This window comes from Opisthocomus hoazin, chromosome 6, assembly GCF_030867145.1.
Source record: "Opisthocomus hoazin isolate bOpiHoa1 chromosome 6, bOpiHoa1.hap1, whole genome shotgun sequence".
In the NCBI taxonomy this organism is placed as follows: Eukaryota; Metazoa; Chordata; class Aves; order Opisthocomiformes; family Opisthocomidae; genus Opisthocomus; species Opisthocomus hoazin.
In genome coordinates, this window is record NC_134419.1 from 80305288 (window position 1) to 80330267 (window position 24980).

Consider the following 24980-nt stretch of genomic DNA (forward strand, 5'->3'; position numbering starts at 1 on the left):
GGCCCGGCCCTGAGGAGGGCAATCAAACCACCAGCCCTGATGGGGGCAAGTAATTAACCACCAGCCGCCGCCTCTCCCCGCCGGGCCGCCAGGGGGCGGGCGGGAGCCCGGTGCGCTCGCCCCGCCCCCGGCCCCGCCCCGTCCCGCGTGCCGGCAGCCCCGCCCGCCGCGCGGCAGGGGCGGGGCGGGGGGCGCCGGTCCGCCCACAGCCGCGGGGGCGGTTCCGTGACGTCACGCGCGAGGGGGCGTCACCGTGACGTCAGGCGCGGCGGGCAGCGCGCGGCGGCGGGGCGCCCGCAGCGTGAGGTCATCGCGCGGCGCGGCCCGGGCCGGCCCCAGCGGCCGCCGGCGGCGGGGGAGGGCGCGGCGGCGGCAGGGCCATGGCCGAGGCGGCGGCGGCGGCGGCGGAGGCGGCGGGGCCGCCGCGGGTGGGCGCCTGGCTGCCGGTGCGGGTGGAGCAGGTGGTGAACGACACGCTGGTGGTGACGCTGAGCTGCGGGGAGCGCCGCTTCACCGGCGTCCTGCTCGACTGCACCAAGAAGTACGGCGGGGCGCGGCGGGGCGCGGCGGGGAGCGGGGCGCGGCGGGAACAGCGCGGCCCGGGGGCGCGGGCCCCTCGGGGTGGCCGGCCCGGTGCGGGAGGCCGCGGCCCGGTGCGGGAGGCCGGGGCCCGCCCTCCCCCCGCTCCCCAGCGGCGCCGCGGGGCCGTTCCGCCGGAGGGCCCGGCCCGCGGCTCCCCGGGCGCTGCCGCTCCCGCGGTCGGGCCGTGCGGCCTCGCGGTGTCCGTCCCGGCGGGGCGGCCCGGCCTCCCGGGGCGGCGGGGGCCTCGGGAGCCGGCCGGTGCGGCGGTGCCGTCCGTGCGGGGGGAGCAGCGGGCCCGGCCGCGGGCCGCCGGGTGGGCGCTGGGCGGGAGCGGGCAGCGGCGCGGGGCTGCGAGACTCCGTGTGCGCGGTTTGTTGGGGTTCACGCGGCTGTCCCGGTGGCTGTCCCGCTCCGGAGGTATCCAGCCCCGCCTGGCCGCGGTGCTGCGCAGCCTGCTCTGGGTGACCCCGCTTCGGCAGGGCGTTGGGCTGGGCGACCCGCAGAGGGCCCTGCCAACCCCGCCGTGCCGTGACCCTGTCAAAGTCGGAGCCGGGCTCTCAGAAGCACCGAGGTGTCCGGCGCTGGCAGAGTCTGCTGGTGCCCAGCTCCAGCGCAGCGAGCAGGAGGCGTCGCTTCCGTCGCCTCAGAGCCCGCTGTTTCTGGCTTTTCCCGTTCCGGCTGTCGTCTTCCTCGGTGACAGCGTGCTCTGTTTCACCTGGTTTTTTTCCCCCTAGCTGTTCTCTGAGCACCCTGGGCTGGTGGAAGATGTGCCTGCTCATGGCAGGGGGGTGGAACCGGGTGATCTGTAAGGTCCCTTCCCACCCAAACCATGCTGTGATTCTGTGACTCCTTTTCTCCTTTGCCCCGCTCTGCCCGCAGTGGATCCGAGAACCGACCAGACAGGGTTTCCTCCCAGACTTCAAGGCACTTCCGGAGCGGGTCACTGCCGCGGCCGTGCCGCCGGTCTCTGCTGGAGCGGGAGGGCGGCCCCCGGTCACCGGGGTGGTGGAGTTCCCTCGCGTGGTGGGTGCTCATTTGCAGTCCCCCCAACCGGGAGACCTGTGGCATGGGGCCGCCTGGGCCTGCAGTAGGACACGGAGCCGCATCCTCCTCCCGGCGTGGAGCGGAACAGGGAGGGCAGGACGAGGGGGTGGGTTGCTGTGCGCTCGCTCGTGGGGAGGATGGCTGCCCCCGTCTCCTCCCGCCCGCCCCAGCAGCTGTCCTCTCTCGTGATCAGACTTGTCCATGGCAAAAGGTGAGCCTTTGGATGGGCCCACCTGCCCCCAGGGTTACGCAGGGATGGGGTGGCTGCTGGCTCTTTTCTCCTCAGAGGAAGCTGAAGATCTTCGAGTGGGCCGGTTTTGCAGCCCGTTGGTACGGCAGTGCTGCCTCAGGTGGAGAGACACGAGGAAAAGCACTCCAGCTTCTGAGTGCCGGCTGGCTCTGCGTTTTAATCATCGCTTCAGGGCCATGGTGGAGTGGGAGCACATCCCACCCGTCTCTCCAGAAGCCCTGGGCAGAGACCTCTGCTTCCCCGAGTCTTTGGAGCTCTTGGGAGGAAGGCCTCTCCCCACGGGCTGTGAAGAACCGGAATGCAGAGCGGCTGCTGGGGCCATGCCCTGTTCGTGGTGGTCCCAAGCACTGGGTGGGCTGCGAGGAGCATCGCAGGGCTGTGAGGTGAGGGCCGACACGTGCCTGGAGAGCCATGGCCTCCGCTCGTGGCTGTCGGCAGGAAGAACGTGCTGGATGCGAGGCGAGTGCCCGGCTCCTGGTGAGCCTCAGCAGCTTGGGGTGAGCATGGGGAGCGGGCTGAAAGCCCCTGCTCCGCTGCAGCAGCCGTAGGTCTGGGGTGCAGAGGGGAGAAGAGGTCTTGTGCGCCGCAGTAGCAGCAGACTACGATAGTCTGCTGGTGGCTGGAAGGTGAGGGCTGAGGTGTGTCCCGGCGGCAGCAGGAATTTGTCGGCTTGGTGCTGAGCTTTGAAGGCCCCGAAACTAGTCCAGAGCAGAGGTGTGGCAAAAGCATTTTCCCCGCTGCGCTGCTGAGGAGCGGAGCCTCGCTGGGCTGTGCCCTGCGCGGGGGTTGCTGCCTGCCCTGCCCGCAGCTCCCGGGCAGCAGCCAGGCCGTGCGGGCACTGCGCCGGCCGGGGCGGGGAGGCTGGGCGGGTGGCGGAGGGGGGCAAGCGGAGTGGGTCGGTTCACCTGTAAAAAAAAAAAGAAAAAAAAAAAGAGGGGAGAACCCCAAAAGGAAGAGAGGCAAAGCCTGTGTGGTGGCTCTTTGGCTTTCTTTTGTGCGTTAAACTGGTTTTAGCATTGTATACAGCGCAAATCTGTTTTATTTCTCCTAAAATGAGGCGGCTAACGTGGGGAGCTGAGCAGGAGGCAGGCCCGCGACCCCGAGCGCCCAGGCAGCCGGGAGATCCCCCTCCGTCCAGGTCCCACCGTCGGGCTCCCGTTACGTTAGCCACGAAGAAGTGGGCACAGGTTCGAACCCGAAACCGCCTGCCCGGGTTTGCGGGGGCTCGGCCTGCAGGCAGCGGCTGCGGGAAGCGGGAGCGGCTGCGGGCAGGAGCCTCGCTGCCTGCCTGCCTCCCTCGCTGCCTGCCTCCCTCGCTGCCTGCCTCCTGCCTTCTCCCCTGTGCCTTTGGGAGCAGCGGGATGTAGTTAAAAACACGTGCCTGACTTTTCCAGTAGCAGCTGAATTGTTTGAAGGCAGGGTGGTTGTTGCCTTCCTACAGGCATCTCTTTTCGACCGCAGCCTAGCCTGTGCAGGCAGCAAGCGCCCGTGCTTGTCATCCAGTGACTGGCAGTTACTTTCTTCCAATAATTTTGCTCTTCTAGGCAGTCAGCTACACAGTGTCCATGCTCGCAAGGAGGTTCAAATGCATTTTCACTGTCGTTACAGTGTTTTTGATAACAAGACTTGGTAATTTTGTTGCAACTGAACTTATAATTAGTTATTTTTTAATTATGTATGAGCACAAATCAGAGGATGGTGTCTTCTGTTCCAAGCAGAGGTTGGAGTGAGGTGACTTAGTCTATTTGGCTACGCCTGCCCCACAGAGGGGGCACAAATTGTGTTCTGCAGGATTCCCTGCTGCTTGCAGTACCTGCACGTGGACTCGTGCCCCGGACCCACAAACTCGGGCACCTTCATCTTAGCTGAATGGGTGTCAATGTGCAGAGTCAATAGCGACAGCGAGTAAACAGAATTAGCACACTGACTGCATCCAGACTTGAGCAGAAAAGCCTGGAGGATGCAGGGGAGGCCGGTGGAACTGATATTTCTCCTTACGGTGAAAGTGAGCTTCTCCTGGAAAGTGAGGTGTGCCGGACGAGACGTCTCCTGTTCTGCAGCGGGTGGAAAGGCGCCGGCGCTCAGTCCTCTCACGAGGAGCTGTGTCTGCGTGGAAGGCGGCTCCAGGCTGGTGAGGGGGCCGGCGGCGGGGGAGCGTGGGGGCTGCGGGCACGGCCCCCGGCGAGCGCTCTCCGAGGACAGGACTTCCCCGCATCCATCCGTCCGGTGCTCCGGCGGCCGCGGGAGCCCGGAGGAGCTCGGTCCTTCAGCGCCTGCCCGGCAGCAGTGCGCAGCGTGGAGGGGCAGAGAAACCGAAAGCAGCCCTGGGTGACGGCGTGGGCGATGTGGCCATGAGATACGAGGCGCACGTGGAGCTGTTTTCCGTCCCGCTGCGCCTGAGAAGCAGGGCCGGGTGCGCAGAGCCTCGGGGACAGGCGGGCGGGCGAGACCCCAGAGCTCTGCTTACCCCTGCCCGGAGCTGGCATGGTGGGCGGGCTGCAAAAGGGGCGATTCTTCAGCGAAACGGTGTTGTACAGCCTTTGGAGATGCTGCCGGTATGAAGGGAAAGAAACAGAGGCCGCTTGGGAGCAAGCACCTCTGTCACCCGTGCGACCTGGCTGTGGTGGCCTGGCGTGCTGGGTGGTGGCCTGGCGTGGGTTCACAGCATCACAGCATGGTCGGGGTGGCAGAGACCTCTGTGGGTCCCCCAGCCCAACCCCCTGCCGAAGCAGGGTCACCCAGAGCAGGCTGCACAGCACCGCGGCCAGGCGGGTCCTGAACATCTCCAGAGAGGGAGACGGTTCCCGGTGTCGTGGCTGCGGCCGGAGCAGCGCTGGCGGAGCTGCAGGGGCTGCAGTTCTCCATGGCTGCCCTTGCGCTGTGCCCGCCCGCGCAGCCGCCCGCGGCGGGGTGCTGGGTGCCCTGCTGCGGGTCCCCGAGGGGCACCGGCGGGGAGGAGCGAGCTGCCCCTGCGCTGTGGGTCCCGAGCCCTGGACCGGCGGGAGGACCGTGGCTGCCCAGGCAGCGCACCGGGCTGCGCGGCTCGCGGTTCCCAGCGCCGCGGCCGTGCGCTGCGTGGCTCTCCCTGCTGCGCTGCCGCCCTGCCGCACCGCCATGCCGCAGCGGGGTTGGCCGAGCGGGTCTGTCCCTGCCCTTGCCCGGCCGTGGCCCTCCCCACCAGAGCCACTGCCTGGCCCTGCGGAAGCCGCTGCTGTCGAAAATGGCCCTTACGCTGCTTTGTCGTTCAGCCTGGCAGTGCGTGTCACCCCTCGGGCCTGCAAGGTCCTGCGCCCTGGTGTCCCCGCAGCCCGTGCCCCCTCGCCAGGCACCGCGGGGCCCACACCGCTCCCCCTGCAGCTGGGGTTTCCCTACAGCCAGGGCTGTGCGACGGCAGCAGGGCCCGGGCACCCGAGCGCAGGCACGCTCGTGTCTCGCCCCGGGTGGGCACCGACCCGCGGGCTGCCGAGGGGCTGGGGTCTGCGGAGCGTTCCTGCAGCGGGGGGACGTGCCCAGCCGAGCAGGGTTACGACGTGCTCATGCGTTAACTGGACAAGCGTAAATCATCCCGTGAAGGGAACCTTCCAGTGCTTCGCTTCTGCCGAGCGAGGAGCCTCGTGCCGCGCCGGGTGCTCGCGAGGGCAGCGGGCTCGGTGGCCCTGCCTGCTGGGGGCCAGCTCTCCAGAGCTGGCCCGCGCTGGCCCGCAGGAGCAGAGCGAGCTGGGCTTGTGTCCACGGGACGAACAGGAGGCTTGTACAGGTTTCTGGTGTGGCCGAATCAGACAATCTCATTGCGCAGAATAACCAAAATTCGTAGCCAGAGCTTCGGAAATGACAGCGTGTGCAGTTGTGTTATGAACCGTGCTGACATCTTTATTTGGCTGTACAAACTGTACTTGCTTTCCTGGTTGTTGTTTGAAAGACACCTACGTTCTCAGTTGTGTCTGTTTAAAAAAAAAAAACTCCTAGAACAAAAACATTTTGTTCTAAATTATGTGGTTTCAGCAGCTTAATCCTCTTGACTCACTAGCCTTCCAACTTGGCGGTTCCTAGTAAACCGAACTGTCATCTAAACAGCAAGTTCCTGTGCTCTTACTCTGACGGGAGAAGCGAGTCCTTGCCCTCTGCAGTGGGAAAGGACTCTGCGGAGCCCAGATAACTCGGTGGTTCTTTTGATCTCAGTTAGAGAAGGGCAGGGAGCTGTACCAGGATCAGACGAACCCCTGCTTGCTTACTTCCTGGCTTGCTGGAGTCTTCGTGGCACCCATGCCAGAGAGATGCAGGCTGTAGTTGTCCGAGAGAAGGAGAATGAAGCCAGTGGGTCAGAGCAGTATGAAGTGGGGTCCGTGTTCCCCATTCTCCTGTGACCTGCTGAAAAAGCCCTGTTCCTTTCCTCCCTGATCTCGGATGGTTCCCGACCTCCAGGAACGCTGCTCTCTGCGGGTGTTGCTGTGGGGAGCAGCGACCTCCTTGCTGGTGCCTGGTGAGGGGCAGCGCTGGCTTTGGGGTCCTCCCCGCAGCAAGGCGATGCGGCCGGAGGGCAGAGCTGGGGAAGGCGCTGGGTGCCTGGGAGGGCAGGAGGCTCCTCTCCGTCGGCGCGCCCGCGGCACTGACGTGGTGCTTCTCTTGGCAAGGGGACGTGTGACTGAGTGGATGCCTTCGGCTTCTCTCTGGTGCCCTTCTGCGTGGCGGTTGCCAAAGTCCTTCTCCCTGTAACACCACCGAGCGGCTCCTCGCCTGCCAGTGGCTGGAAGGAAGACGGTGGCTAGCGAGGAGGAGAATGGGGAATGTAGCGTCCGAAATTAAAAGGAGTGTTTGGTCCGCAACTGTTCTCCATCTCCTTGTGGCTTCTTCGTGGCTCACTCGTACAGCACTTTACTATTAAAAAAGCAGAAACATTTCACTGATGGTGTAGTCTCTACAGACGTATCTCTGGCAAGCCAAGGCAGAGAGCGTTGCCCGTTCCGAGTCAGTGTTTCAGGGCAAATATTTGTCCAAGTGCTGCGTTAGCAGAATATTTCTAATGTCAGGCCAAGGGCATAAATTCTGGTGCAGAAACCCGGAAACGTGAATCGCAGTTGTGTGCTTCAGTGTTTCGGAGGACTGGCTTTTGCCGGTGTCTGTGCAAGATATGGTATCCAGACGTTGGTAGCCTGTAATGACTTGGCACTGGGCAGTAGCACATCATCGTTCTTGGTCTTGCTGTTCTGAAATGGCAGAGTGTTCCTTGTTGTAACAAACACAGTGACATATGGAGAGACGGGGGCAGAGGAGCAGAGCTGCGTGCCCAGAAAGTGGAAGTTATCTGCCCCAGTCAAGAGGCGCAGGGTTTGAATGAGGAGCTGAAAAGTCAGCGGTGTGAGTACAGCATGGAGCAAGGGAGTTGAACAGTTCCAGAAGGCTTGTGTAATCTGTGTCACAGCCCTGGTGGATTTACCGGCCTGCTGATAAAATAAACTGCCCTGCGTGGTAAAGCTTCTTGGAGCAAAACTTTGTGCAACAGGAGATTTTGATCTCCTTGCCTTTTCTGGCAGAAGAAGAGGACACCTTTCCTGAAATTTGAAGTGCTGTTATTTTTTTCAGTGGCAGAATTGGCTGCCTTGTCTTAGAGGCAAGGGAGAATGTTGTCTTCTTCGTATGTGGAAGTTGCGGGAGGGGGGTTTTGGGGGGGTTTGTTTGTTTTTTAAAGAAACCAGCACACTCGTCGTGCGCAGTCTGCCCAGAGAAGCACCCTGCAGACACCCTGACGCTTGTCTCTTTCCCTCCCTGTCCTTCTCTCCCCGTTGTAGGTCCGGATTGTTCTGCCTCCCGTCCTCCTTCCCCAAGCACGAGGACCCTCCCGCCGACGCCTGCGCGAACGGAGTTGCTGAGGGCGGAGATGCTGCGCGGGGCGAGCGGGAGCCGCGGCCGGCTGGCGACAAGCCCACCAAAGGAGACGGCGATGAGCAAGTCCCCCCACTGCTGCCTCCCCCGCCGCCTGGCAGCCTTCCTCCTTACCCCCCGTACTTCGAGGGAGCTCCCTTTCCTCGCCCGCTGTGGCTGCGGCACACGTACAACCAGTGGGTCCCGCAGCCACCGCCACGGACTATCAAGAGGACGAGGAGGCGTTTGTCGCGGAACAGAGACCCGGGAAGGCTCATCATGAGCACCATCAGGCTACGGCCGAGACAGGTGCTCTGCGAGAAGTGCAAAAACACGCTGAACCCGGAGGATGCCGACACGGCTAGGCAGAACGCGAAAACCAGGAGGAAGCTGAGCATCCAGGAGAAAGAGCAGAAGAAGCACAGTGACTCCGACTACGCGGAGAAAAGGAACAAAAGAGAAAAGAGAGAGGATGACAAGTTTTCTGGGGAACTAGTACATCGGACGCCAGTTATAAAAATATCCTACAGTACTCCGCAAGGGAAAGGCGAGGTTGTAAAAATCCCTTCCCGGGTTCATGGCTCAGTCAAACCGTTTTGTCCCGAGCGAATATTGCAGAACGGAGGGGAGGACCAAGAGGAGGCCAGAGACTCTGAACGGTGTCGAGAAACCAAATGTTTAATGGACAAGTCAGCAGGCAGCCAGCTTGCTTCCATTCCAAAGCTGAAGCTCACGCGGCCGGTGCATTCCAGTGCGGATGTCCCACCCCCAAAGATACGGCTGAAGCCCCATCGCATCAATGATGGTCAGAGCGTTTCAATTTATAAGGCTGAACTTATCGACGAAATAAATGTCCTTCAGAACAGCAGGGAGTCCACTCCTGGCGCATTTTACAACGATGAATCCACAGACAGAAGTCTGGCTGAGATATCTTCAGGGAGTTCAGGTGAAGATGATGACTTTAAAAGATTTCCCCAAGGTAAAGATGGACACGATAACTTGGCTTTCCTTATGAATTATCGGAAAAGAAAAGCAGATTCTTCTAGTTTATCAGTGTGTAGTAATGACAGTCTAGACGAATCCAAGTCTTCTAGTTCAGAAGTAACATCACCAGAAATATGTGACTTTTTGCCTGGTGATGATGCATCCGTCTCTTCATCTTCAAAAGATGAGCGTAAAATTGTGCCGCCGCTAACGGTTAGACTGCATACCCAGAGCGTGTCTAAATGTGTCACAGAAGACGGAAGAACAGTTTCAGTGGGGGATATTGTTTGGGGTAAAATTCATGGTTTTCCATGGTGGCCAGCACGTGTTCTTGACATAAACCTTAGCCAGAAGGAAAACGGGGAACCTTCGTGGCGAGAAGCTAAAGTATCGTGGTTTGGTTCTCCGACGACTTCATTCTTATCTGTTTCAAAACTCTCTCCTTTCTCCGAATTTTTCAAACTGAGATTTAATCGCAAGAAGAAAGGGATGTATCGGAAAGCTATCACAGAAGCTGCAAAGGCAGTAGAGCATCTGACTCCAGAAATAAGAGATCTCTTAACACAGTTTGAGACATAACTTTGCCTCCAGTATCAGGTGAGTGCTTGCTGGACTAATGCTTCATGTGAAAAGCCTGCTTGTGTTTTTTAATCTGTGTTCCGCTGTTTGTTTGCATTTCTTTTTCCTTAAAAACCGAGGTGGACAGTTGTTAAATGCCTGGCTGTTGGTGGTGATTTCAGAGGTGACAAGAGCCTTTAGTTCCAGACCTTCAGGGGGACCATGGGAATGGGAGCCCCTGCTCTCAGAGGAGAGTACAAAGCAGTTGGCATCACGAGGTAGCAAGCATCGATGCTCAGAGGGCTGATAAACTCCATTTGCAGCGAGGCCATTTGGCCATTTGCAGCGAGGGTGTGGTGAGTGGTGAGGGTACTTCATTTGCATCAGAACTAATCCTCTGTGCCTGGAGGGCTAGCAGCTCCTAGACTTTTGAGATTCTTTGAAATGTTTCTTGCTGCAAAGGACTAAAGCTCTTCTTGGAAGTGAGATTATACTTATCATATGCCCAGCAGCTACCCATAACAGCTGAGGGCCCTTGGCAGCCCTTTGCTCCCCTGCAGTTTCTCTGACCCCTCTGGTTCCTTGTGAAGCCACTTTCTTTACGGCTCCTCAGGATGGGGGAACAGTATTTCAACATTGCTGACAGCACTTGGGGTTTGGTTTGTGTCTGAAATGTTGGTGTGTTGCTGGGGAATGGCCTGCATCATCAAACTAAATTCTTTTGGGCTTCACCTGCGACCTCTTTGAGGACATAAGGTGGGAATATAAATGTAGGAGCTGATTCTCTGTGATGCCTCCAGGTTTTTCTTTTGCTGGGTGCAAGCGTGGAGGGGGATGGAACGCCCATTCTCATCAGTCAAAGCTTTGCCCAGGGTGAAAATTTGGTACCTAAAAATACGGGGTGTGGTGTGACTGGAATAGCAATACCATCTGTAATTTCGGTTGACGCTGCCTTCAGTGCAGGCCAGGGGAAAAGTCCAGCAGCTGGAGTAAGATCTGGAACTGTTTCACGACCTGCCAGTCGTCACTATCTAGGCAAGGCCTGGTCTGTGGTGCTGCTAAACAAGGGGAGGGATTAAGTTTTTGTCTGAAAACCATAACTAATCATTAGGCAGAGTCTTGTCAAAAGTCTTGCTTTATACAGTGTGGTTCTCTATGCTGTCCCCTAACTTTTTCTGCTCTTTTTCATGCGAGAAGGACTGTGTGTGCGCAAGCCGGTACACTCCTGCTGTAGGCTGTCTGTTCTCTGTCTAAGCTAGTTTAATGCAGTGGGACCGCGATGGTCAGTGCTCATCTAATCCTGAGGGGGGGAAAAAGGACTTTTTTTGTACCCTCTGGCATGGGACTTCACCGCTTGCTTGAGTGTGGTGAAGGACTTGCTTTGCTTGATTTATTACTCCATTTCAGCAAGCCTGGCTGGAGTAAATAATTAGAGCGTGGGAGATTTGTCCTGTGTGCTCAAGGTGTCTGGACAACTGGACACCTGAGCAAGTAAAAACGTAGATCTGCAGCAGCAGCATTTAAGCTTCATCCTTGATCTTGCCCCTTCGAATGCTACTTAACTCTGGCTAAGGACTTTGTTATATCAGGAGTGTTTGGATTGGACCCAGACTCCTAGATCTGGGGTATAAATAAACCTGATGCCCAGCATACGCTGTCCTCGCCAGTGCAGAATCCATTGCTCCTGTACTAACAGTGCTCCCTTTAAAGGAGCAGCAGAGCTTCATCCTGCTGCCGGCCTGCCTTGGCAGTGTTTGAGTGCGCGGTTAGGGGCCGCCTGAGCAGAACGGGCACCGTCGCTGTCGCTGGCCGCTGTCTGCGCGGTGGGCTCCGGTGGGCTGCTGTGCCACGTCTGGGCAGGAGGAGGGGCAGGGTGAAGAAGCACCTCGTGCTGCGCGTCCGTCAGACCGGCCGTGCCACTCAGTCCGTGTGGAGCAGGGAAGCGTGTGGCCAAGAGGAGCTCAAGGCCAGGCCTGCAGGTCAGGGCGGGAGGGTGCTTGCCCAGCCACACGTACTGTGTAAGCTGACGGTGAGACCTGGCTGCGAGGTGGGCGGCCAAAGGCTGTGGGGCGAGGCCTCAGGAAGGAAGAGAAGCGCTTGCTGTGGAGGAGACCTGGGTTACTGCCGACACGGGGGGTGTCTGAGCTGTGGGTACAGAGCAGAAGGGGTGGGTGGAGCAGGTCTGCAAACTGGGGGGAGGAAGAATGTGTTGAGAATGGTCAGAAGAAAGTGATGGGATGGCCTGGATTAGACCAGACCCCTCCTTCCCTGCGTGCTCTTTGGCCAAACCTCTGTGTGTGTATGTGGGTGTATAGATATATTTACACGTATCGCCATGGCCTTGGCCTCCTTCAGCTGGCTTGCCACAGCTGGTTTTCTGCCTACGTGTGTGAGGTGAGCAGCCAGCCCAGTCTGCCTGTCTGGAGATGGCATGAGAGTTGGGTAAACTACTGCAGTTGCTTAAAACTGGGGAAGCAGAACAAAACAACTTCCTGTGCTCCACGGGTTACATTTACTTAGATTCGCGATTCGACCAGCATGTCTGGTGTTTTGGTACACTGCTTATAAAACAACTCGTTATCACAGAGACTCGCCCTGTACCTGATTCTCTCCATTCAGGAGGACTGAATTTTATTGCTTTCCTTGAATTTCCCTGAGGTAGAACTGAAAGGTTTCCGTCAGTTGCTCACCGACTGCTCTTTCCTGAAGGGTGTGACTGAAGCTTCCACCAATGCTTGCAGTTTCCAGTCCTAGGGCCGCAGTGGCAGTTGAGCTGCAGTTAAATATCTGGGAGCTCTGAGGCCTTTTCAAGGCAGTACAGCCTAGTGTCTGTTAACGTAGTTCCTAAGAGCAGGCACGGGACTGGCACTATTGCACATTGCCGCTGGAAAATCCGTCGTGCTGTGCCTGCACTGGCAGCTGCACAGGGGCTCGTTATCGTTAGTACAGACCAGGAACGGGAGTGCGGGAGGTGCCTTCGGCAGCAGCGCTTTGCCAGCGCCGCTCGTGCCAGTCCCGGCCGCGGCAGAAGTCGGTGCCTGCTGACGCTGTCTGCTGTGAAACTGCCTGTCTGCTGGCACGTGATGCCGTTCTGCAGAGCGGGGAGGGTGATGGCTGGACAAAGCGTACAAACGGCGCAGCTCGTTTGTGAATGCATGTAAAACTGGGAGCAGGTGGATTTTTTAACAAACTTTGGCTTGGGTTGGAAAGCTGGTATGATCATCTTGATATATTGTTATCCTAGTTTTATACTTTTTTTGCAAAGATAATATTTTATTAGAATGCTGTCATTAACTGGCGAGTCAGACAAGGTTTCTGGAAGAACAACAGGCAGACTGGCAACCCGCAGGAGTCGATGTGTGAGACACCCTTGGTTTAGAGAAGCGCCCGCTCAGCATCTTCCTGTGCCGCTCTGCAGCCCCGACTTGCGTGTCACGCACGGAGCCGCTGCGCACGCTGCCCGCGCCGCAGAGCAGTCCGTGCTTCGCGGGGCGCCGGGCGCGGCGTTCTGACCCGCTGTGGAAGCGCCAGGCCCTGGCTCGCCGCCGCTCGGCCGGCTCTTACGGCCACGGGGCTCTGTTGGTAGCGGAAGGTGTCCGTGGCCAGGCCTGAGGCTCTGGCAGTGCTGGGATCATGGCGGTGGTACCCCTCAGCAGAGCCCAGTCTGACAGGCCCCCCGCGCCGCGTCGCAGCCCCGGAGCCGGGGCATGGCCTGGTCCCTCGCCACAGGTGCCCGGAGCGCCGAGCCCGAGGACAGCGGTGCTGCCCAGGGAGGCTGTGGAGTCTCCCTCTCTGGAGATATTCCAGCCCCGCCTGGCCGCGGTGCTGTGCCCCCTGCTCTGGGTGACCCTGCTTGGGCAGGGGGTTGGGCTGGGTGACCCCCAGAGGGCCCTGCCAACCCCGACCATGCTGGGATTCCCCTCGCCCGGGGCGAGCGGGGTTTGCCGTTCCCTACAGAGCGCCCATCCCGGGGCTGGGAAGTCGGAGCACGGCGTGGGCCGGCTGCCCTTGGCAAGGTGGGCACCCGTCGCAGCGCTGCTCCCCGCTGCGGGTACCTCGGGCACGGCTGGCGGGGCTGCGCGCTGGGGGACCGCTGCAGCCGCTCCCTGCCGTCCCTCGCTGCCCGTGGGGAGGCTGCAGAGGGGTGTCGGGGTGCCGCTGCCGCAGAGATGGGGCCAAGGGGCACGGGCACAGCTCGGTGTGCTGCCAGGCGTGCCGGGAGGAGGCCGGGAGAAGCGGAGCCTGGTGTTTGGGGAGTCGCGATGGCATCACCGGGGATGGCCTCTCCAAGCCGCTGGCCCGGGCAGCACCGGTGGGAAGCGGCGGCTGCAGCGGTGCTGCCGGCACGGCCGAGCCCCTGGTGCGCAGGGAGCAGCCGCCCATCCAGCCTGTCCCGACGGAGGGGGCTTTGCTTCCCCGCGGCCCCCGGCCCTGGGCGGCTGTGCTGCGGGCCTGGCCAGGTGCCCCTCGCCCATGCTGGCTGCGGGACTCTGTCTCCAGATGCTCAGGAAGCCTCTCGGAGCCGGAGCGTTGCCCGCGGCGTGCTGAGCATGTGTGTCGCAGCCGGGGCGGTGGGGCCGTGCGCGGGACCATGGCGTGGTGGGATCAGGGGCGCTTCGAGGAGCGTGTGTTGCTCCGGGCCGGCTGCGTGGCGAGAGCGTTGGTCTGTGCGGGTACGGGGCCCTGGGCAGGCTGAGCAGATGCTGCGGTGCCACGAGGCTGGCTCTCTGGAGCTGCTCCGAGATCTCCTGCACAGCTCCTCGTGACAGGCCTCCCCTCCCTGCCCACAGCCCTTCCGTGCAGTGAAACCTTTTATAAAAACTGCTTGTAGATTTTCATTTACATCTCTGCATGAAGCAAGTTTACAGCATGTATATTCATTTGCTTTTTCAGTCTGGAAAATCCTTTATTCTTCCTCCCTCTCTTTATCCCCTTAACCCCCAAGCTGTGGCTGTGGAACCATTAAGCTTGAAAATACTGGCTTTTGAAGGTTTTAATTTTACTGCTCTTAGCTTAACAGACCCTCAGTATCAGTACCTCGAGCCGTTCGTCACAAAGCACACTGCTCCTATGCACAGCAGAATCAAAGCTGATTGCATACTTGCTATATATAGTAAGCGCTAACGTAAAATTTGGAACGTTGGGTTATGACTTCACCTGCAAAGATGTTCAGGGCTTTGTGTGTGCATGTAGCCGGTGCTGCTTGCCAGCAGTTTATGAAGCAACATAAATCACTCTTCTTTTTCCTTTTACCTCTTTTCTTCTCTACCAGTGGCACAAAATAGTTACAGAGCTTTATATAAAGTTGTAGTGGTGATTGCTGTGATAGTTAAATTTTTAAACACACCTGCCAGGTCACGTGAAACACTTCGGCCCAGAAGATGATTGCTGGAGGTTTTTCTTGGCCTGGCTTCTGGATGGTCCAGTCAACTAAACCCAAGCATCCAACTTAATTACTGTTTCTCAGTCTTCCTGCGAACAGCGTGGAGTCAGCGTCCCTGCATACTAATGCAAAGTAGGAGAACAGGTCTAAAACAGACTGCGCTGCGTACTTGCGTGCCCCAGCGCGGGATGTCTGGAGCTGCGTGTCTGGTGGCATCCTGCTGACTTCCCCGCTCCCGAAAGCGCTTCCGTGCTTGGCGTGTGACCGCTGCGGCTGCGTGTGGAGACGGCCAGAGCCGCGCTGCTTCTCCCCGGCTGTGCCGTCTGTGGCCCCTCTTTCCCTCCGCTCTGCTTCCAGGCCTGTTTTTTGGAAATGCCGGCAGGTTCTGCTATTCCGAACTGCGCAGGAGCTGTGCAGGTGCCCAGGAACGCGATCTGCTTACGTGAGCTGTAACTTCAGCTGCCGAAGGAGATTTGTGACAACTGAAGGGCAGAACGGCTCCCTTGGAAGCACAGCAAGCGGCTTCCCGGGCCGAGGGTCCGCAAGCCCCATGCAGAGCTTTGGGCGCCTGCAGGTTGTGCCAGCCAGGCGTGCCGGTGGCGAGCAGAGGGTGGGCGTCCCCGTGCAGCGTCGCCAGCCGGCCGTGCGCTCGGCGCTGGTGGGGTCTGTGCGGGAGCAGGGTCCGCAGCGCCGCTTCCCGGGCGCGTCTGTGTGGTGAGCAGAGATGTCTGGACAAAGGGCCTGGAAACTTGTTTCTTCGGTAGCTTTTACAAATAATGTGAAAGTGAAATTTCTGTAGCTTTTCCTGAGCTGCATTTATTTACCCGTTTCATTTGTAAACTCAAAAGGAGGTGTCTCAAGCTGCGGTTACCCCCTCCGCTTTCCCCACGGAGCCGGGCGAGCGTGGTGCTGCAGGCAGAGGGCTGGCTGGCAGCGGCTTGGAGCAGCGGCACGGCCCCGACCGAGGGGCGAAGCCCTTGCTGAGGGACTCTGCGTGCCTCGCTGGGTAAGGCTCAAAAGTTCATCTGCTTGTGTTGCGGGGAAGCAGGTATCTGCAGAGTGTTGAGCACCTCCAGGCTGCACACAGAGAGGCTGCTGTGGGCCGAGAAGGAGCAGGGGCGTTCTGGGAACTCGCAGATAGCTCTGTGTAGAGAAGGGTGCTTGTTGCTCTGCAGTGAACGGGATCTTTGCGCAGGAGCCTGCGTCGTTGATGGCAGTGCAGCTGCTGGCTCGTGAGGCCTGGTGGCACAGTGGGTGAGGCAGCTATTTCCCATTTTAGTGCTCAGGTATGAAAGGACTTTGAACCCAAAAATCAGCGTGAAGACTCTTAAATGTTGAAAAACTCGCAAGCTGTTGTTTTCCAGCCATGGTACGTGTTTTGGTTTTTTCCATAAGCACCCGTCGCTGACACTGGGATCAAGGTGAAGGGGAGTGTGTTGGCAGAGTGACAAACTCTAGCTTCCGCCTGACGAAAGGCTGAGGGAAGCTGCTTGCCTGTACCCTGCCGACTGGATGGGGATGGGCTGGTGCCTGGTGTATTTATTTTTTTAGTCTGCCTGATGCATCTGCTTTGCACTCTATACGTACCTTTGTGAGCTTTGCATTAGCTGGTTCCTGAACTCTTGCACGTCCTGAGGTTACGTAGGTCTGAGATAGGCTTCTTGTGTCCAGCAGTGACGACGCAGGTGGGGCTTAACACCTCGGCCTCTGGAGCGCTTGTGCCCTCCATACCTACAGTCCCTGCGCCCCAGACCTCCGGCTCTTCGGTGAGCTGGAAAGTGCTCTCTCGGTTCTGCTGGAGCCGTCTGTGCCCCGGAGCAGCGTGGGGTCCTGCCGCGCTCACCGGCAGCCATGTCTGTCTGGTGCTGAGGGCGAGGGCTGCGCCTCCCGCCCGTGCCGAGGCCGCTGGGCCAGCCCCGGTGCCCGCGGGCCGCAGAAAGCTCCCTGTGCTCCCGGCCCTGCAGGCGCGGCGTGGGGTGAACGTGGCGCATCTCGCATTGGCAGGAGGCTCCCGACGGCTTCGTGTGCTCGCGCCTTTCCCACACGAACTCCCTCAGCTGCCCCGCGGTGGCCGGGTAACCATCTCTGGTCACCGGGGATCCACGGCTCTCTGGAAGGGAGGAGCAGGGCATTTTTTTAATGAAGGCTTTTTTTCATAAGTTGATTAATTTCTGAAGGAGTGAGTGCTTTTAACTGGCGTACCAGTTCTTGCTGTTGCAGGAGCAGACAGACTAGTTCTCTTTATAAAGCACATTTCCTGTGTGCTCCCTGCAGCTGAAGAAAAGAATTGTAGCAAAATTACCAGTTTAACTTCCCTTATGAATGATGACTTGCTCTGTTTTGATTCAAGCCGGTAACTTGAGTCTTTTCTTCATGGAGAAAGCAGCCCTTTCTAAAAGCAGAAATCCCTCAAACCCGATACAGGATTTGTCGTAGAGATGCTCGGACGATAGGGTTTAGTACTGGAGAACGCAGCTGCCAGCCCGCTCAAGCCAGCGGATCCTGATGCCCTGGGAGTGGGAGGCGGTTCCAGAATCCCCTCCGGCGGGTCAGGGACGGGGGTCCCGGCGGCGATCCAGTAACCCCACGCGCCCCAGCCCCCTTCCCACGGGAGGAGAGCATGGGAAGGAAGGAGCATCTCGGACCGCTGCCAGCAGCAGCCTCTCTGCCCTTCCTTCCCTTCCGCTGGCGGCTCGGGCTGGTCCAGGTGCTGTCTGGAGGAATGAAGGCCTGCGGGAGCCATGCGGCCCCTGTCACGGGTCCTGTGGGTTCCCCGGCCCTCCTCCTCGGGGCTGCGGGAAGACACGGCCGCTTGATCCTCCTGAGCTTGGGCCAGGACTGCCTCGCTGCCCTTTACCCAGGGGGAGAAGTCTGGAGGAAGACTGATGTGGCCATGCTCAGTTACAGCCTGCTGTTAATTGTCTTATGGCGGAGAAAATCAGCAGGCTTCTTGCTGCCATTGCTTCCCAGCCTGCCGGGACACGCAGGGTAACCGGGGCTTGTGCCGCTCGCAGGGCTGCGACGGGAGAGGGATTCCACGCCGCAGCGCTCTGGGGCTTTCCAGAGAGTCTGTCCAACGGGGAAGGGTTCCGAACTCTGGCTCAGCACGCGTGCATGTCCCTGGCTCTTCCCTGGAGCGAGCCTGCGGGTGTCTGCTGGTGGCGGCGGCACAGCCCGGCAGTGCCAGGGCACGCAGGAACCCCTCCGTGCTGTGCCGGGCGCGCTCACGAAGGCGAGAGGCGCGGGGTGCGGGGTGCTCGCCGTGCCGCGGAGGGATGCGGGGTGCCCCGCACATGTCTCGCCAGGAGGGTCAAGGCACGAGTCCCCAGGCGGGGCTGCGGGCAGAGCTGGCCCGAGCAGGGTCCCCGCACACCAGCACCCTCGGGGTGCAGTTGCCTCGGAAGATAAATCCGCTCTGTGCACTCTGCTGTGGCTGTGATGTCTGAGTTTGTGAATGGCTTCATTTAATCCAAAATGTCAATTTTTTTTATTATGAATAAGCACTTGGCTTCAGGAGAGCTTTCTTGGCTTTCCTTTCGACGTACAGCTTAGCACACGGGCTGCTAGATCATGCCATTGTCCTGAGTCAGTCTGTTACGTATTGGTTGCTCATGCGTGTGCCGAGCCTGCAGCGATGTCCAGAATGTGGTGTTTAAGCTGCTGCTCCATCTTCAAGATTTTTTTGATTTTTTTTTTAAACAGAAAGCTCTGAAGTATTCCAGCGATGCAGTGGGAACATACGAGTGACTGTTGCTGTGTTTGTTGCTCCTCTTGAACACGTGTTGAAGACTCCTGGGTCTGCCCAGGAGCTGCCGAAAACAGATCCTGAGCTCTGGTAGGAGGCAGCCTCTGCCCCCTTGCCGGGCTGCGCTGCGGGGCTCTGTGTTTCCAGGCCGGGATGAGCCCCCGCGCGTCCGCAGCACGCAGAGCCGAGCAGGGTGGTGAGGTTTCAACTCTTCGGGACATGGAGCATCAGCTGTTTTAAAGCAGTTTGTTGTGTTGCTGGTAGCACCAGCCTTCTGCTGCTGGAGGAGAGAACCCCAGGTGACCCCGGCGAGCGGCTGCGGGTCAGCCTCATCGCTGTCCCTACGGCCGGCAGCGTCTTCCCGTGCACGGGCAGAAGCCTTCGCTGGCGGGTCAGTTGGCGTCGTGCTTCTGTTGTGATGCTTCCTTCCTCCAAGTGTGAGCATCACAAAGAACAAAACCGGCCCGAGGGCTCGCTGTCACCTCCTCAGCAAGGAAATGCATCTTTTTCCTGTTTAGACCAAATCTTCTCGATCTGTAGTCTGTCTCTAAAGGGTCAGCTTTTTGCAAAAGCCACTTGAGGGTTGTTCTTCCAAGTCCATGGACCTCGCTAAGGCTTCGGTGGGTGTAAGGTAATAAGCCTGCAAGTGAGTTTGTTGTGTGCTCTTGAAAATCTCACCACTCACTGGAAGGCAAATGGAATAGATTCCCTGGCAAGATTTAAGTACAAATTTGTACTCTGTCGACTGTAGGTAATAGAGCCTTCTTGGGAGACATCCCGGTTTCTTAGGAGCAGGATGATTCTGCTAAATACCGGAGGAGTTTGTGAAACCTGATTGCAGACCTTCTCCGGAATACGGGTTTTAGGGCAGATGTTCGTGGTGCGCTGAGTCAGCCCTTCCATCTCAGCTGCGTGGGCAGTTCTGAGGGATCATTCTGGATGCGGAGTCTGGGCGGATCGGTGTCGCGTCTGGTCCCGTGCCCACGGAAGAGGTGCTGCTGGGGTTTCAGCAGCGTTGGAGATGTGATCGTCTTCCTGTGTTTGGTGTTGCTGTTCTTGGTTTATTGTGCTCTGTGCTTGTAAGTCACAAACCTCGGCTGTGAGGAGTTTTTGAGGTCTTTGATCTTTTGCTTCATGACATTAATCCTGTTTGTCAGGAACATGGGCTTGAGCCTGCGCGTCCCGTGGCTCTGGCTCGGCCATGTTAGTTGATTTGGCACAGAAGTGTGGTGCAGTGATGCTTTTGCAGTTGAAGACTGTAAGTGTAGATCTCCGTGCCTTTTTTTGGTTCAGTTCTATATCACCAAGTTGTTTCACCTGTCTTCTGGTTTCCTCACTTGATCTTCAAGACAAGCGGATGCCCCCTTTGAACTCCTTCAAGGCTTCCACTCCATGGCCAGAGTTACAGGACCAGCGCGAGTACCGCTGGCATGCATGGGTACAGACGAGGACGTCTCTCCTCCGTGGTTTTTTGTTGGGACAGGCACATCCCTCTCCAGCAGACGTCTCTCTTCGAGCCTGCCGTCTGCCCTCGGTGGCCGGAGTCTGGCGAGGAGGCCGGGTGACAGCAGCGTAACGCGTCAAGCCGTGCCGCGGGCTCCGCAGCGCTGCCGTGCCACGCGCCCGCTGCCGCAGCCCGGGCGAGCAGGGTGTCCCACGCCTCCAAGGCGGAGTGAGGACGCGGCGTGGCTGCTCTGCCGCCGCGCTCACGCGTGACCGGGCACTGCGGCAGCCCGCCGTGTCTTCAGCGGTTGCAGGTACTTAGAAAAGCTTCTGTATGGCTTGCTCTCAAGGGGAAAATAATCCTATTTTATAGATGTGTTTGAAAAGTGGAGGCAGATGTTCTTCACGTGGCACTCTCTGCAGGGCCTCGTGGCAGATTAACCTACAGTAACCCACCCTGAACGGGAACCGAAAAGTCTTTAAGCCGGAGACTGAAGATTTATTATCGTCACTGAAATTCACACCGTGTCTGCCTTGGAGAAAATTCCCGCTCTTACTTTGGGTTTGTTAACTTGACGAGTTTCTTCCAAAGCTGTAGCTGCTGCTGTTTCTGCCTGCCGGGCCAGCCGGGAGCAGGAGAATTCCTGGCTATATTTAGAGGAAACCCGGAGCGTCTGCCTCGCCGCTAACGCCGGTCCGTTCCGTGCTGCCTGCAGTAACCTCTCCCTCTTTCACTCTCTTCAAGGTAACAGAAGATAAGAGCACAGCTGTTCTCCTAGAGGGTCACGAAGCCGGTAAACATCCTGACGTGCTCCCCAGGAGAATCTGGAGGTTGCCGTGCGCATGGCGGGAGGACGAGTTTCCTTGTCAGATTGCACTGCTTTTCATCTGGGACAGGTGACAGGCACCGGGGCTTGGAGTTAGGTGGCCCTTCTGGTGTGAGGCTGGCAGGAAAGTCTTAAGGATACCTTACCCTAGAATGAGAATTTGACAAGTCATATGGCAATGAACTAGGAGAACAGCAAAAACCACAACTTGGAATGTATTTATTACTTAAAAGTTAGCTATTCTTGATAAAATCCCCCAGATTATTGCTGCTGCTTATTTTACTTACAGATTTCACACACTTGTTAATTTTAAAGCTACCAAACTTTTACTCAATACTGTACTCTGAGAAATGTAATTGGAGCAGGACATGCAATAGAATGAAATCATTGTAGTGTCTTAAGTACAATGGACTCACTTTTGTGTCTATTAAAACTTGGAAAATGTGCAACATAGCTACGTGGCTGTCATTGCATGTGTTAAAGCTTTTTCGTGTCATTTACTGCAGAGCTGAGGGAATCGGTGTTTTCAGGTACGTGCACAGCCAGTCACCTGGCAGCTGGGGTGGGTTCTGTCCTAACCGTCCTCTTCCTTCCGTGGGTCACCTGCGGCGGCAGGCACACAGCCCTGGCGTGCCCTGCTGGCCCGAGGGGAGGCTGGCCAGCCGGAGAGCGGGCTCACCTTTGGGACTGGCTGCTGCGTTCACACCTAGTCAACGAGCCGAACTGAAGGCCCCTTGGACGCATGTCGCTGGACAGAAAGGATCTGCATCCTTAGATGTGACCAGGAATGACTGGCAGTCTTTAAAAACCAGAAAACAAGCAGCCTGCAGCTTTTCTCCCAGATTTAGAGTACAAATGTTTGACGAACTGAAGTGACCTATGGACAAGCTTTTGAAACTATTGGTTATTTTTTTTAGTTTTGCATTGGTCTAGCTTTCCCTTGGATTCTCTCAGTCTAGAAACATTAATTTGTGGTAATCCGTTGCTTCTGATGCTGGAGAAGACAGTTGAGAGTTGTCCCTGCTAGGGAAAATGTTGTCTGCGTGCAGAAGATTGCCTTCGAGCACAGGATCGTTGCAGAGGCTCTGCTTGCTGTTTGTTCTTGGTCAGTGTCAGCAAGCACCGCGACGAGCTAGTGCCGAAGCAGAAGAGCGAGCGGGTCGGAGAACATTCAGCCTTGTGCTTTCCTGCTTCGTGCTCGTTCATATCGTGGTCTTTTGAATGTCAGCAAGAGGGGTTAGAGCTTCCCTTTTCTGTTTAACAGCAACAAAGTTTAACAAGAAGAGTTCGACACCGAAAAAAGCCTTCTGCTGAGTCTCAGTAAGAGCATACAATGAGTCAAATGTGTTTCCCTTGAAACAGTTGGAAGGCTGTGGTATAAAAACTGCAGACTAAAATGCAGTGCTGAAACAGGACGTCTGTCTCCCAGGACTGATTTTGGCAGCCTCTGCAAACAAATCAATAAGCTTCCTGTTTTCCGAAAATAAGGGTAGAAAGGACAGCAGTATGCAGCGGAGGGGCGTGCTCCTGCACCTTGTGTGAAGCCGTTGTGGAGCAGTTGTTTACCTGGGCGGCCGCTGCGCCCGTCTCCCGAGCGGACTGCTTGGCTGGCAGAGACGCTCCTGCGCGGTGAGTGCTCCCGCTCGTGGAGACAACAGTTCTGCCTTTCTCGGCCCCTGCCTGTCTGTCTGCAGCAGTTTTTGTGGGGCTTGTTTCTAGCATCTTCTCGAGCTGGGCCTAGGGTTAGCGATGGCTATGTGCGGTAGTTTTTGTGTTTTCTGCTCACACGTTTCTTTATTGTGCCAAAAAGCGTTGCCGATCTTTTTGGCTGTGTTATTGCAGCAGTGAGCTGAAGGGAGTTACAGGCAGCCTTCTGTTCATTCGAAAAATAAAATTTAAAAAAAGGCAAAACAAAAATAACCAAGCCCCCACTCCCCCGTGCTCTCGGGAAAGGCGCTTGTCTGCGCCCGTCTCTGGCGAAGGGCTGCTGCGCGGCCGAGGGAGACGCCGAGAGCAGCACGCGCGTTGCGGCCGCGTGCCGAGGAGGCTGGCGCGCGTCTGTCACGCGAGTCCCGTGGACGGGCAGAAGCAGCCTCCGGACCCGGCGTTCGGTCTCTGGGTGGGAGAGAGAATGACCACGCCTCGCGCTTGGGGCCACGGATTTTCTCTAGGCCTGGGACATGAAACGGGTTGAGAAGGTAAGCGGGAGCCCAGCGGGATGTGGTCCCCAGGACAGCGTTGTTGAAGAGGGGATGTCCCAGAGTTTTCCCTGTGATATTTTGGCTCCGCAGTAAAGCCCCTGGTGCACACAGACGAGCTCTGCCGGGTGTTGAGCCGCCCAGCGCAAACCTGTCTGCCGTGGTAGTCCTGTCACCTCGCGCCCTCGGGCAGCGGCCGTGCTGCTGGGCGCCGGTGGAGGAGTACGTGGCATCCCTGCGAGAAGCCCTCCCCACCTTCCCGGGCAGGTCGCTGTGTCCTGCGAGTCCCCTGTCACCCAGGGCGCAGCTCCTGTGGTCCTGGCACCGGGACGTGCGGCACCCCTGGCATTGCCGGGCCTGTCAGAAAGCAAACAACGGACTCTTGCTGACCCAGACTCCTGGCCAGCGCAGAGGTGAAGGGAAAAATGTGGGTGTTCACCCTCACCAGGGCTTGTGTCAGCGGCGGGAAGGCTGGGGACTGGTTTGCTGCTGGGAGGGCTGCGTGTGCCGGGGTGCCTTGTTTTGTGCTTTGCCCTTGTGATGCCGGGCGGCCGGACGCACGCGTGTCGGTGCGAACGCCGGCTTACGGAGCGAAGCAGGCCCGTGGAATTTAGGCACTGCAGGTGAGTCACCGGCTTTTTGCCACTTTACTAAGAACCGCTACAGAGTTTCAAAAAAACCACGATAACAGAGAAAATAGTGCTTGGAGGCGTGCGAGTGGACTGGGCACGGGGGTCCCAGCTCGACGGCTCTGTGCCGGGCAGGGGTTTGAACACCGGCCTTGAGCTGTAGCCCAGCAAAGAGCACAACGCTGGGTCTGCATGTGGGAGCCGAAGGAGCTGGCTCGCTTCACCTCAGTGAAAAGATTATTCTTTGGTTTTGGCAAGGCGTAAAGCAAAAATCTCACAGCAAATTGCTCTTTTTGCCTCGACGGTTATGCAGACAGATGAAAATAATTTCTCAGCAAATGCGAAAACATAAAGCAAGAGCACACTGATGTTTCATTTCTTAACTTATTTTAAAAAGCTAATGTAGAAGTTTCTAAATGTCATTTTTAATAATGAAGTTTGAATGGCTTACTTTAGTCTTTTATTCTGTCAGATGAAAAGCTCCGTTGGGTTAAAACCTAAATGGCAATGTTCAGGAATAGTAAGTGGTCTTTAGTATTCTCTGTAGCAGGTTCTGTGCTACCCATTGAACATCATTAGCAGACTCCTGTGTGCTGTGAAATTTCACTTTTTGTTCAGTTTTTAACGTTTCCCTCCTTATACTTTTAAAACTTGTGCATGGCTTTAGGAAATGATGGACCTTTTTCAGTCCATTTCAATTTTTGTTACACTAAAGGCTGATTATAGTCTCCGCTGCTCCGCACTGTGGTTTTGGAGGTTTCCTCCCGAACGCTACAGCTGTGCTTCAGCTCCCACAGCTGATTTCCTGAATGCAAGCCCTGCAGAATCCGAGCGTGGTTTTCACTGGGGGGGGGTGGAGTGTTCAGTATTTTATTCCAGTGTTATTCAAACCAATACTGAACCCATCGGTATTTTTTGTAATAAGTCATTTTGCTGATATTCTGAATCTGTAGATGGGATTTTGTGTGCATAATCCACATTCCTTTAGCGTGGCCTCAGGTCCGACGGGCCTTCAGCAGGTTTGCGGTCCCGAAAGCTGGCAGGCTCCCTGCCCCGGGCGGGCGCTGCCTGCTGCCACGCACCCTCCCATGGGGCAACTGGAGAGGGAGTCCAGTTATTTTGCTTCAAAAGCGTGGTTTCTTACCAAATTTTTGTCCTGTCTTTTCTGACTTACTAAATCTATGAAAAGGAACGAGCTGTGTAGGTGGCCTAACCGAACAGCTTCTATTGCTGCGTGAGCTGCGGGCTGGTTTGGAAGAGTCAGCAGCGAGGGCTGGTGACAGGGATAAAGTGCCCGCCTGGAGCCCAGCCGTAGCTGAGAAAGTGGCGGCTGCGTCGTGGCCGGGCGGCAGCGGGGAGCGGGCGAGCAGGGAGCCGCGGTCTCCCCGCCCGGCGTGCTTCATTACGGGGCTCGCTCCGACCCCTGGCTACGCGCGGCCGGGGTTTAAGTCGCCTCATGCTCCACGCCAAGAAAGCCA

General features: G+C 57.8%; 1 protein-coding gene across 2 annotated transcripts in view; it reads left to right on the plus strand.

The window, feature by feature from the left end:
* Nucleotides 1–380: 380 nt before the first annotated feature.
* PWWP2B (PWWP domain containing 2B) overlaps nucleotides 381–24980 on the plus strand; it is a 63771-nt gene continuing 39171 nt past the window's right edge. The window contains exons 1-3 of one of the 2 annotated variants that reach the window (XM_075423998.1): nucleotides 381–541; nucleotides 7663–9316; nucleotides 20594–21128. In XM_075423998.1, coding sequence (XP_075280113.1) covers nucleotides 381–541; nucleotides 7663–9298 — 1797 coding nt within the window. In that variant the 3' untranslated portion in view covers nucleotides 9299–9316; nucleotides 20594–21128. Of the gene's footprint in view, nucleotides 542–7662; nucleotides 9317–20593; nucleotides 21129–24980 lie in introns of those variants that run through there. The other variant, XM_075423999.1, reaches the window with a different exon arrangement.